This window comes from Diabrotica virgifera, chromosome 5 (assembly GCF_917563875.1).
Source record: "Diabrotica virgifera virgifera chromosome 5, PGI_DIABVI_V3a".
NCBI classification, from domain to species: Eukaryota; Metazoa; Arthropoda; class Insecta; order Coleoptera; family Chrysomelidae; genus Diabrotica; species Diabrotica virgifera.
Genome location: NC_065447.1, coordinates 13,622,793 through 13,635,996, shown reverse-complemented (window position 1 = coordinate 13,635,996; position 13,204 = coordinate 13,622,793). Strand labels below are relative to the sequence as shown.

General features: G+C 33.1%; 1 protein-coding gene across 2 annotated transcripts in view; it reads left to right on the top strand.

Annotated features, from left to right (window-relative positions):
* The window catches only part of LOC114326934 (4-aminobutyrate aminotransferase), a 43,692-nt gene that overhangs the window by 21,142 nt on the left and 9,346 nt on the right, over nucleotides 1-13,204 (top strand). The window contains exons 6-9 of one of the 2 annotated variants that reach the window (XM_050651296.1): nucleotides 161-422; nucleotides 1,316-1,581; nucleotides 3,410-3,559; nucleotides 9,381-9,507. In XM_050651296.1, coding sequence (XP_050507253.1) covers nucleotides 161-422; nucleotides 1,316-1,581; nucleotides 3,410-3,531 — 650 coding nt within the window. In that variant the 3' untranslated portion in view covers nucleotides 3,532-3,559; nucleotides 9,381-9,507. Of the gene's footprint in view, nucleotides 1-160; nucleotides 423-1,315; nucleotides 1,582-3,409; nucleotides 3,560-9,380; nucleotides 9,508-13,204 lie in introns of those variants that run through there. The other variant, XM_050651297.1, reaches the window with a different exon arrangement.

Here is a 13,204-nt window from a genome sequence, read left to right as displayed (position 1 = left end):
TTCTATAGATGGAAACAAGACCAAAGCAACAAATAATAGCAAACAGATAACAAGATGGCAAAATAACCTCGTAGCTGTATCTGAAAATCCATGAATTCTAAATCAGGCATCAGGAAGATAAACAGATAAAGATAAAAAAACTTTTCTTTCTCTTTTTAAGGTTGCCCAGTTGCTGGTATAATCATCGAACCGATCCAGTCGGAAGGAGGGGACAATGAAGCATCTCCTGAATTTTTCCAACAACTACAAAGAATTGCAAAGAAACATGGCGCTGGCTTTTTGGTTGATGAAGTCCAAACGGGTGGAGGTGCAACTGGGAAAATGTGGTGCCACGAGCATTTTAACTTAGACAATCCACCAGATATAGTTACTTTTAGCAAGAAAATGCTTACTGGAGGATTTTACCATAACTTAGATCATAAGTAAGTGTTGTGCGTGAAATAAATAAGATATTAAGCTCTTGATTGGTACTTGAATATTGAAAACACTACGATTTTCCTTGATTTCGATACATTTTGCAATATTTATTTAGGCTGTTCAATAAGTTTTGCGGCTCGGTAACAAAAACACTTGAAATACACTTTAATATTCAGTGTAACCTCCCATGAATTATTTACTAAGATCAAAGAAGCTGTCATGGAATACGAAATTCAGGATTTACAAGACTATAATAAGACCAATAGCGATATATGGATGTGGGATGGATACTCAACCAAACAACAAAAGAAACAGTAAGAAGATGGGAAAGGAAAATATTCAGAAGAATATTAGGAGGGAAGAGAACAGAAGAAGGATATACCTATATAAGAAGGATAAATGAGGAAATTTATAATATTTACAAAGAACCACAAATAGATAGCGTAATAAAATCAAGAAGGTTGCAGTGCAGTGGCTGGGCCATATAGAAAGAATGAACGATGACAGAGTGGTCAAGAAAATAGCATGGAGATGGAGAGTACCAGCTTATAAAAGAAAGAGAGGAAGACCACGAAAGCGATGGAGAGAGGCTGTAGTAGAAGACAAGAAAAGGGAAGAAGTTGACAAGTAACAGAAAGCTATGGAAAAGAGCAACAAAACTCTGGGCCTAAAATGCCTGTAAAAAAGCTAAATATATACATATATGAAGAGTATACCAACATAACCTAATAAAATTAGGCTAGTAGCAACGCCCTCTCTCATCGAACCGCAAAACTTATTGAACAGCCTAGTAGATATAGGTACAACTTGGTACTTGGTCTTTTCAACTTGGTACTCTTAATTTTTTTCTAAATTTTCTGTTTTTAGCTTAACTTATCGAAATGTCTTGTTTTTTCAGACCAACACAAACTTATAGAATCTACAATACTTGGATGGGAGACCCAAGTAAACTACTGCTGCTTGAATCATACCTGAAAGTGGTGAAGCAGCAAAACCTTTTGGATCAAGTAAACACTGTTGGAGCTAAGCTAAAGGCTGGTCTACATCAATGCCAAAATGAATTTCCGATATTAAATTCTGTCAGAGGAAGGGGATCATTTTTGGCGGTAAATTTGGAAACCTCTGCTTTGAGAGACAAAGTAGTGGCTAACTTAAAGAAAAAGGGTGAGTTATGTTTATTCTAGTGTACCTATTAGTTTTTGTAATTTTGTTCAATAAATCATTGTCAGAGTCAATATATCAAATGTTACGGTATATAATCAAGAATTCTTCTTCTTATCAATTCTTAAACAGTCGAATTATATAAATATTATCACCAATCAGCGAATCGCGTCCACTGCTGGACATAGTATCGGTCCATCTAGTCGGTGGTCGTCCTCGGCTTCTTTTATAGTTTCTGGAATTTCATGATTCGTCTTGTCCACCGTCCATCTTGTGTTCTAGCTAAGTGCCCTGCCCAGTTCCACTTAAGCGTCGTAGCTCTTTCGGTGGCATCTTGAACCCCTGATATTTGCCTGATTTATTGGTTTGTTATCTCGATCTGTTCTCGAAGGCTCACGTTTGTACAGGCAAAACACATTGGTTATAAACCTTTCGCTTGAGACCAGGGGCGTGCGGTCCATGGAAGCAAGGGAAGCATTGCTTCCCTTGGTTTCCGTAGGTAATACCGTACCAACTGAGTAACTGAGATTATTTAAAAAAAAATTGAACAAACACATAAGCAGAAGCAGGATTTTAAGTTGCATACGAGAATATTTAATTATGTAATACAAGCAGTAAGTAAGGTAATAAGAAAAGACAAACGTATTTTACTCTATTTTTGTCATACAGTAAATAACAAAGTAATGAAATACAGCAGCGCTGCATGCTGCATTTCTAGCTTTCGTTCCATACGCGCGGACCCATAGGCCATGATCGTATTTCTACGTTGGTATTCGGAGTCATGTCGGCAGATAATCTGATTTTAAATTTGCTTCTCCTCAGCCTATGTAAAAATCACCGGGGTTACACGCAAAGTGGCGAGTTCAAATTTCGGGCATGTCTACCGGTTATAAGCAATTTTGTCAACTGCATACAATGAGCTGCTTTCGTGAATTTAAATGGGATTTACCAGCATTTGACAATGACGGGCTTAGTCGACTGATTTTGTGGAATTATGAAGATTGATTTTATTTAATTATTTATATAAATAAATATAATAGAATTATTTATATTATAAATACTAAATATTTATATAAATATATGTATTAGGGTTTTGGAGAATGGCGAAAATGTGAAAAGTGGGATACAGAAACCATAAATAGCTCGGGAGAATTTTAGGAGTTTTTTAACTTTGCTTTTTTCAGAAATATTTACATTCTCAGATAATATATTTAATGTATTGCAATGCAAGATGAACGAGATTGGTTTCTGTGTAAAAAAAATTAGCGAATTTAAAGATGTTATTAACAAAAAGAGAGAGATGACTTTGAAAAATGTTGGAATAATATGATGGCAAGAAGTTTTGAGCCTAAAAGGAAACGCATACGCACTGATAATGTTGGAGATGTCCAATAGTGCTATCGCCGACTATTATAGTCTATAATACTATCAGATTTTAGATCAAATATGCAAACGAATAGAAAATAGGTTTAAGAATTTTGATGACCGAGACTTTCGTTCAGGTAGAAGAATTGAATTAAATTATAAATAGGTGTTTTTACAATTTTTTTTATAAATTGCTTCCCCTGTTTCAAATTTCTCCGCACGCCCCTGCTTAAGACACATGGGAATTGAACTTTTTAGAATATAGTTTACCAAGACAAGCTATCCATGTCGGGCCTATTCCACGCTGTATTTGATGTTTGATTGTCTCTGCTTATTTTGATCCCGTGTCCCAGATATTTGTACGTGTCTGTTTGTTGTATGGTATTATTGTCAGTATATTATACTGTTATTATAGTACTTAGTTTTAGTCATTTATAATACTTAGTTTTAATTTAATATTTTTTAGGTATACTTACTGGAGGATCCGGAGAATTGGCCATAAGATTTAGACCATCTTTGACACTACAAGAAAACCATGTAAACATATTCTTGGATCGATTCAAGCAAGTCCTCAAGGAATTAAACTAGGATGATTTACAGACGACGATTTAATAAAGTAAAATATTTTTACTTTGCATTTATTTTTCTAATGATATTGTAAGAAATAAAAATGAGATATTATAAATGGTTGTGTGTGTGTTCACAAAGAGGGGATGGCATTAGATAAACTTTTTGCCACAGATATTTGAAAGTTGAAGATTGAAGATGTCATATTAAATTTTTATTTTAGAATCTTTAAGAAATTGTATGATAATATCATTAATAGTTTTGGTATTGAAGCTTAGTAGATGTGAAATATTCAGCGGTAAACTTACATTCCGCTCCTGAAGTCTAGCAATTAGTGCTTTCGTATGGTTTTTATTAAGTTCACAATTAAAGATTATATGATTTAAATCTGCAGTAGAGTAGTTATCACATGAACAGAGAGAGTTGATACGCATTCCTATTTTAGCTAAATGTACAGGAAAATTGCCATGGTTTAATCTTAAGCGACTTAGGGATGTGGAATAAAACCGAGTAACGTGATAATCAAATATATGTGGGATATTTTGCGGAAGTTGTGGGTATATGTAAGTGTATGGATTCCTCGAAGTTTGTACAAACTTAAGCCAAATAGTTTCCCATTTCTTTCTTAATTTTTTATGCAATTCTGGAATGTAATCGCTGGAGATTGTTAAATCTACTATTTCATTTAAAGTTGCCGAATTCTTTGCCATTTCATCCACTATCTCATTTTCTTTGATTCCAGCATGTCCTTTTACCCAGATAAAGACCAAGTCACTACTATTATTTTTAAATCGAGCGATTGTCTTTCTAATATGGCATAACAACTCATTGTTGTGTTTTTTGGTTATTGGTTGTGATATTGCCTCAAGAGCAGATAAAGAATCTGATAGTATAACCGTGTCTCCAAAGTTCTGTTCAACCGCGTAAGTTAGGGCTCTTTCAATAGCATAAAGTTCGGCAGTGAAGATAGATGTACATTTAGGCAGTCTAAAAGAATTACCACTTTTTATATTAGAAACATAATAAGCGCTACCTACACTACTACATGTTTTTGAACCATCTGTATAGATGTATTTATAATTAGAAAATTCAGATAAGATTAATTTTATAATTTTATTGTTTTGGCATGGTAAGTTTCTATATGTAGGTTTTATGATCTTTGGAAAGATTGCGATTTCTTCAATAGAAAGGTTATATATGGGTAATATTTGTTTAGTGTTAATGATAAAGTTGTTAGTTTCTAGATAAGCATCTGTAAGAGGGGGAGAAGTTTTAATTCTCCAATAAGAATTTGTTAAGTTATATTCAGTGAGACTGTTAATTTTACTTAATAATTTATGTGAATCTAAAGTCCTGGTCTTTAATAGAAACTTATTAGACAAGAATTCTCTTCTAAGGTTTAGAGGAGGTTCCTGCGCTTCTGCTAGAATTGCAGCACATGGCGTTGACTTAAACGCACTAATACATATACGTATTGCCTTATACTGAATATGATCGATTTTTGATAAATTAGATTTTGACGATGAACCATATAAAAAGCATCCATAATCAATGATTGACCGAATATACGATTTATAGAACATTAATGCTACCTTTGGGTCGGCACCCCATCTAGCTTTACATATGCAACGAAGCATGTTTAAACCTTTCTCGCATTTGTTGATAATGTGATTCACATGGAGTGTCCAGGTTAGTTTTTTGTCCAAAACCACGCCCAGATACTTATGGTGAGAGGATACATTAATATCAACATTACTTAAATTTATACTGGCAGGGGAACTTAACCTATGTCTAGTGAAAAAGGTGATGCTAGATTTTTCAGGGGATAACGTGAAATTAAAAGCCATAGACCATCTTTTTACACATTGCATTATCAGTTCCAAATCGCATAAACACTCATTATATGATTTACGGCTGCTGTATATACAGAAATCGTCTGCATATTGAATAATTTTAATTGTATTATTTGTTTCATTTAACATGTCATGCAATTCTGCAGTATAGATATTAAAAAGTACTGGACTTAGGACTGAACCTTGCGGAATTCCGACTGATAATAATCGAGGGCCGTAAATGTGATTTTCTGAATCTCGAATGAAAACTTCTCTGTCCCTATACAAATCTGTGATTCTTTGTGCGAATTTATAATTTAGACCGTATTTTATGAGCTGAACAGTTAAAATATCAATATCCAGAGTATCATAAGCCCCTTTAATATCTAAAAACAAGCATGCCGTTATAAGATTAACGGAAAGTGCATTCTGAATGTCGGAAACTAATTGAGCTAATGCTTCAGAGGTGCCTTTGCCTCTGCGATATCCAAACTGATTAATAGGTAATAAACAATTACTTTCAAAATGCAATTCAATTCTTAATTTGATAATTCTCTCAAATGTTTTTGTAATGCATGATATTAATGAAATTGGTCTGTAAGAGTTAGGTAGACTTAAATTTTTGTTGGGTTTAGCAAGTAAGCAAATTACAGTTTTTTTTAAACTTTGGTCATATAATCCTTGCAACCACCAACTATTAAAAATATTTAAAAGAATTCCTTTAGCAATTTCAGGCAAGTATTCAATCATATTATATGTAATGCTATCAAATCCCGGTGCTGTACTTTTAGATTGTTTGATTGCTAATCGTAATTCCTCCAAACTGATAGGCATATAAAATGATTCATTGCATGCTACATTACTATTGAATTTACTGAAGTCGATTTTATTTGATGCAAATTTGGGAATAAAAAACTCAAAAAAATCGTCCACCATATCAGCTGATATACTGCCCAATCCCGTTGAGTCTTTGTTTGATATTTTTTTTATAAATTGCCAAATTTTAGTAGGGTGCGTGTTTTTATTAATATTGCTTATGAAAGATATCCAGCTATCTCGAGCTTTTTTAGAAAATAATAATTTAGTTTGACTAGCTACATTTTGATATTGACAATAGTTTGTATAGTTTGAGACACGTTTATACTGGTTCAGGGCTTCTTTTCTGCGACGAAACATATCATAGCATTCGGTATCCCACCATATTGGACGTTGAGTTACTTGTTGTCTTGCTCTTTTTAGGGGAATAGTTGCGGATGCTGCATCTGAGACCTTTTCCATAAAAATAGAGAAGCTTAGTAGATTGGAGTTTAGATTTTGGTTTGTCCTAATTAACGAATTTTCCAGTATAGTAGAGTATGCAGACCAATCAGCTAATTTATCATTCCATTTAGATGCTGGATTTTTATTTATTATAACTCTATCCCTAATAATTTCAAATTTGATTAAGCAATGATCTGAACCTAACGCATCTGGTACGACATCCCATACACAACAATCACTAGCCAAACCAGCAGAGCAAAATGTAATGTCTACCGCCGAAGGTAGCTCTTCTGGACGAGAAATTCTAGTTGGTTTACCATTATTGAGAACAACATAGTTATTGTCATCTAAGGCTTCTACTAATTGATTACCACAAGCTTTATTAATATGAGATCCCCAAAGTGTATGATGGCTGTTAAAATCGCCACAGAAGATAACAGGAGAATTAAATTGCCGAAAGATATTTGACCAATCTGATTTAGAAACATTTAATTTAGGTGGTTTATACACCGATACTAGTATGATATTTAAGGACGGAAATTTAACTGCGCAAAGTTCTAAATCTTTTTTATATGCAAAAGTAATAGGAAAATTTATAAATTTAATGTCTTGGCGAACTGCAATGGCAACACCGCCAAAGCCATTTGCACGATCCTGTCGGATAATCTTATACCCTTTTAGTTTAAAAGAATGGTTTGGTTTTTTGAAGGTTTCTGATAAAGCTATAATATCTACAGGATTATCGTGTAAAAAATTTAATAAACTTGGATGGTTTTTAGAGAAAGAACGAATATTCCATTGGATAACTTTAATGTTTTTACTATTGGGTGTACTTATCTTATTAGTGGATTGAATCATCAGAACAAGATTCAATATCGATTTCTGGAATTAGATTTGAAGGACTTAATATAGAGGAGATCATATTTCTAATATTTTCTTCTAAATTGTAATTTGTTTCGGATGAATCTGAATTAACTACTTGTTTAACTACGGTTATTATCTGACTTGTTAGTTTTTCCTTATATTGGATAAAGTCATCTCTGTGAGGATTTGGTATGATGGGATTATGTGAAGATTTGGTTTTTTTTGATTGAAAATGGGAAAAAGTAGGCAGAGACGGAGAAATAGGTGGAGACTCCGGAGCGGATGGCTTACGTTTTTTCACTTGTCTTTTGGGTGAAGTATTTCGAACAATGGGTTTACGTAGCAAAAAGCTAGAATTTGGAGTTTGGGACGTACTGGGGAGTGGCAGAGAGGGAAAATTAGTGGAATTATTAAGAACTGAAAATCTATTATTTGTAGAAATCTTGGCATAAGATGGATTATCATGCAATCTTTCAGCTTCTTTAAATGTAATATTTTCCCTGGCCATGAGTTGTTTGATATTTTTTTGTTTCTTATATACTGGACAATCTCTGGATGTAGAGCAGTGTTCATTATTTTGGCAATAAATGCAGAATTTTTCGCAAGAAGAGTCTGACGTATGATTTAGGCTAGAACAGTTTCGACAGTGAGAAGATTTGGTTTTACATTGCTTGGCAGAATGCCCATATCGCAAGCAATTAAAACATTGAACAACGGGGAATATATATGGTTCTACAGAGAAATTGCATAAATTAATTGTTATATTTTGAGGAAGTTCATTTCCTACAAATTGAACAATAACCATTTGTCTGTTTACATATGAAATATTACCGTCTTTATCTGTTACCTTTCGTTTCATGCGTTGGACTTGAACCACCTCTTTATGAGATATTATGGCATTTTTTAAATATTCCTCAGAAAAGTATGTGTCAATATTCCTCAACACACCCTTCTTGTGTGTAAAAAATTTGGGTATATACGCTACTAAGTTATTATTAGACATAATTTTATTATTAACTAGATAATTAGCTTTTTCATAAGACTTAAAAATAACTTTAACGCGATTAAGACCAATCGATTTGATATCAAGAACATCGGATTTTATATAATTGTCAGTCAACAAAACGTGACCAATCCGGATTGGGAAAATTCTTCCCAAATGCTTATCAGTACTCTCAATATATACAAAATATGGACCTTTATCCTCAGTTCTATATCTATTATTTAAATCTATAAAATTATTTACATACCTATCCTCCTCTGCGTCCTTATTTTCGGGTGGCGAAGTGCCACCCGAGGTCTCATCCATTATATATTTTTTTAATCACTTACCTAACCTACCTATTATAAACAATAAAGAAAATTAACAAAAGGAACACTAATTAACACAATAACACACAATACACCGAGAACTGCTCGTTTGTATCGTTAAAATCAAACTATTAAAATGCGGAGAATAAAAATTCGTGTCCACACTTTGACAATTATTTTGATTATAAATGGTTGTTGAACAAATTGATGCAATAAAACAATTTAATACTCTGCTTCAATTATTTTTCTTCTTCTTCTTTAAATTCCGTATCTCTTATCTTTCGCTGTATTATCAGTCTTAGCAGTTCATATCGCTGTCTCCTCATTTCATTACGTGTCTCAGATATTGTAACTTTCTTATTTTTATTTATTATTTCTTATTGTTTTCGTATTCTTTGACCATTTTTCGCAATACTCTCGTGTTAGTTTCTTCTGTGTCCATGCTATTTTAAGTATCCTCCTGTAACACACACTTTAAAGGACTGTAGCTTATTTATGCGTTCTTGCTTCAATGTCCAGCTTTCAAGTCCATATTGCAGTATCGAAAACACGTATTATCTCAGAGCTCTTACTCTCAGTTCTAATCTAATGTCTTTTTTCCAGATAGACCAGGAAGGATCTGTTTTTAGGTGGATGTGAGAGGTGGCATTCAGATTCTTGCGGATAAAGTTAGGTGATAACTTCGTTAATAATAATTGACTTATGCTCCTTATTAATAAAAAAAATAAAATATTTAAAAATTTCAAAAAATTTCGTTTTTTTTTACTTTTTTTGCTTATAACTTTAAAACGATTCATTTTGGAACAAAGTCGTATAGGAATAAAACAAAGATAATTAAATTTTCTTGCTGCAAAATAGCAATAAATATAAAATAAGGGGGCAAAACAAGCCTGTCCTTATTCAATATTTTTCCATCACTTAGGTTACACTTGGAACCTTCCTAATTAGCTTAGAAAAATTTTGTAATGTGCTAAAACCGTCCACCAAGTTTCATTAAAATTGCCTTACTAGATTTTGCATAATAATTTTGCAATCTAAACTTTTTTTAAAAAATTAATTTTTTTTAAAATCTTGCACAACAAAAACTAGAACATACAAGATTTGTCAATTTTTTTACATATAAAGAAGCACTCCACCTATCTAATGCACTTTACAGAATTGAAATCGGATTATTTAAGCAGCCTCAGCAATGTTTTAAAGTTATAAACAATTTTTTGGCTTATAAACAAATTAGTGCTGTGTCCAGGAGGGGGTGCTACGGGCTCCTTTATTTAGATGGACTTACCCAAGTTTTTTTATGTATTTTGACCCGTAGAAAACGAATTTTTTGGGTAACAGTTGATCCGGATGTCGATAAGATTTTTATAAACAAAGAACTTGAGGAATTACATAACATCGATTTTTCGCAAAATATAACATTTTTTTGTATTTCTTGGGTAATTCTAAGCTAAAAATGTTCTTACAAGTTTTTTCGTAGGATGCATAGTTTTCGAGATAAACGCGGTGAAACATTAAAAAAAATCGAAAAATTGCAATTTTTGAACGAGAATAACTTTTGATTAAAAAATAAAATAGCAAATCTGCTGACAGCATTTGAAAGTTTAAGTCAAATTATACCGGTTTTAATTATTTGCATTGCTAAAAATTAATTTTTTTATTATTAAACAAAGCTATTTGTTTATAAGCCAAAAAATTATTTATAATTTTAAAACATTGCTGAGGCCCCTTAAATAATCCGATTTTAATTCTGTAAAGTGTATTAGTTAGGTAAAAATCACCTCTCTATATGTAATCATCATCATCATCCTGGTGCTACAGCCCTTAGAGGGCTTCGACCTTCTCAAGCGTTCTACCCCATTCTGTTCTGTCCCTTGCCTACACTTTCCAGTTGCCGACTCCGATCTTCTCGGCATCTTGTGTTACCCCGTCCATCCACCTCAACTTTGGTCTACCCCGTCTTCTCATTCCCACGGGTTGAGCTGTTAGAATCCTTTTTATCATGTTTGATTTAGGGGCTCGGGCTACATGTACTGCCCACTGTAGGCGATTTCGCTTAATTATAGTGATATCTTTTCCACCAAACGTTTGCTTGTAGATATTCTGCAGTTCAAAGTTATATCTACGCCTCAATATTCCGTTCTCACAAACCGCTCCGAATATCTTGCGTAGTACCTTTCTTTCAAAAATTGATAGAGCGGATTCATCTGTTTTAGTTAGCGTCCATGCCTCTGAACCATATGTGAGAACGGGGACTATCAATGTTCTATACAGCCTTATATGAGTTTTTTGAGAAAGACGTTTGTTAGATAAGTACTTTGATAGACCATGATAACACCTGTTTGCAATTATTATTCGCCTTTTTATTTCCTCAGATGTGTCATTATTCGGGTTAACCGATGTCCCTAGATATATGAACTCTTTGACCGCTTCGAAGTTTTGGTCATTGATGATTAGATCTGCATCAACATTTCCAGCTCTTGTGTTTGTGTTGGTCGCCATGAATTTTGTTTTATTTTGATTTATATGTAACCTCATTAGTTCTGCTGCTGCTACTAGATCGGTTACGATTTCCGCAGTTCTCGCCCTGGTTCTTGTTATAATGTCCACGTCATCTGTATATGCAAGAATTTGGACTGCTCTATTAAATATTGTTCCTCTGCTATCTAAATTAGCGTCTCGTACAACTTTTTCTAAGACATTAAAAAGCTGACACGCCAGCGCATCTCCCTGCCTTAACTATATATGTAATCACCTCTTTATATATAAAAAATTAGCCAACTTCTAAATGGTCTACTTTTTGTTCAGAAAGATTTTAAAAAATTTGAACTTTTTTAAAAACATTTATATTGCAAATTTATTATGCAAAATCTACTAGGTCGATTTTAATGAAATTTGGTAGATCATTTAATTAAGTTATAAGAATTTTCTAAGCGAATTACAAAGGTTCTAAGTGCCACCAAAGTGGTTAAGAAACATTGAATAACAACAGGCGTATTTTGCCCCCTTATTTTGTATTTATTGCTATATTGCAGAAAAAGTAAGACCTTAAGACATTTTTGACCAGTCGTACGACTTAGTTCCAAAACGAACCGTTTTAAAGTTATAAGCAAAGAAAGCAGAAAAAATCGATGTTTTTCGAAATTTTAATTTTTTTATTAATATTCCGGGCATATTTGAGAAGGAGCATAAGTCAATTATTATTACTGAAGGTGTCACCTAACTTTATCTGCAAAAATCCGAATGCCACCTCTCACATCCAAAAATACACGTTTTTTTTACAGACTGGTCTAAGAGAATTGTTTTCATTTTAACAAACGCATTTCTTGCTATTTCTATCCTGGTCCTTATTTCTGTTATTTGATCATTATTGTCTGAAATACATGTTCCTATGTATGTATATTTGTATTTATCAACCCTTTCTATTGATACATTTCCCAAATGTATGTTTGTTTTCTTTGTTATTATCATGTATTTGGTCTTTTTTATATTCATTTTTAGTGCATATTTTCACAGAAACTGTTTGTTTTGTTTAGCAATAATTGGAGTTGTTCGGCAGAGCTTGCCGTAATCACGAAGTCATATGCATGTCTTATGTTGTTAATAGATCTTCCGTTAATTATTATTTCTTCACTTAGTGTTCGCAGTGCTTCTTCAAAAATGGCTTCACTTTATACTGCATTAAATAGTAATGGAGACATAATACATCTCTGCCTAACTCCTCTCCTGATTTCGCTTTCTGGACTGGGTTCGTCATCTATTACAATTTGTGCTCTTTGATTCCAGTAAAGGTTTATTATTCGTAAATCCTTACAGTCCAGTCTTAGGGCCGGTTGTTCGAACGTTAATCAACAATTATCACTATCAAATATTTAATTACTGTCACCAACTGTCAGTGTCAACTTTGATTGGGTTGCTGAAAACATAATTGATTATAATTATTAGATTAGTTAATCAATTAACATGACAATTATTACCATAATTGATTAACTAATTTCATAATTGTAATCCACATTTATGTTTTCAGCAAACCAAACAAAGTTGACATTGACAGTTGGTGACAGTAATTAAATGTTTGATAATGATCATGTTTGATTAGCGTTCGAACAACCGGCCCTCTGTATCAAATGCCATTCAAACTCAATGCAACAAACATGCAATCCACATTCATATTTATGCATCTTTGAGCTAACACATTAAAAGCAAATAACTCTTTTCTGGTTCCTAGTCAGTTTCCGAACCCAAACTGACTATCATCTATTCCTTCTTCCAATTTTCTGTTTATACAACCATGTATTATTTTCAAGCATAATTTGAGAATGGGGCTTATTAATGATGTTGTTCTGTATTCACTGCATCTTTAGAGTTTGTACTTTAAGGGATAGCACAAAAGGTGGAGAGCAATCATTGTTTCGGTATTCGTCTTGCTT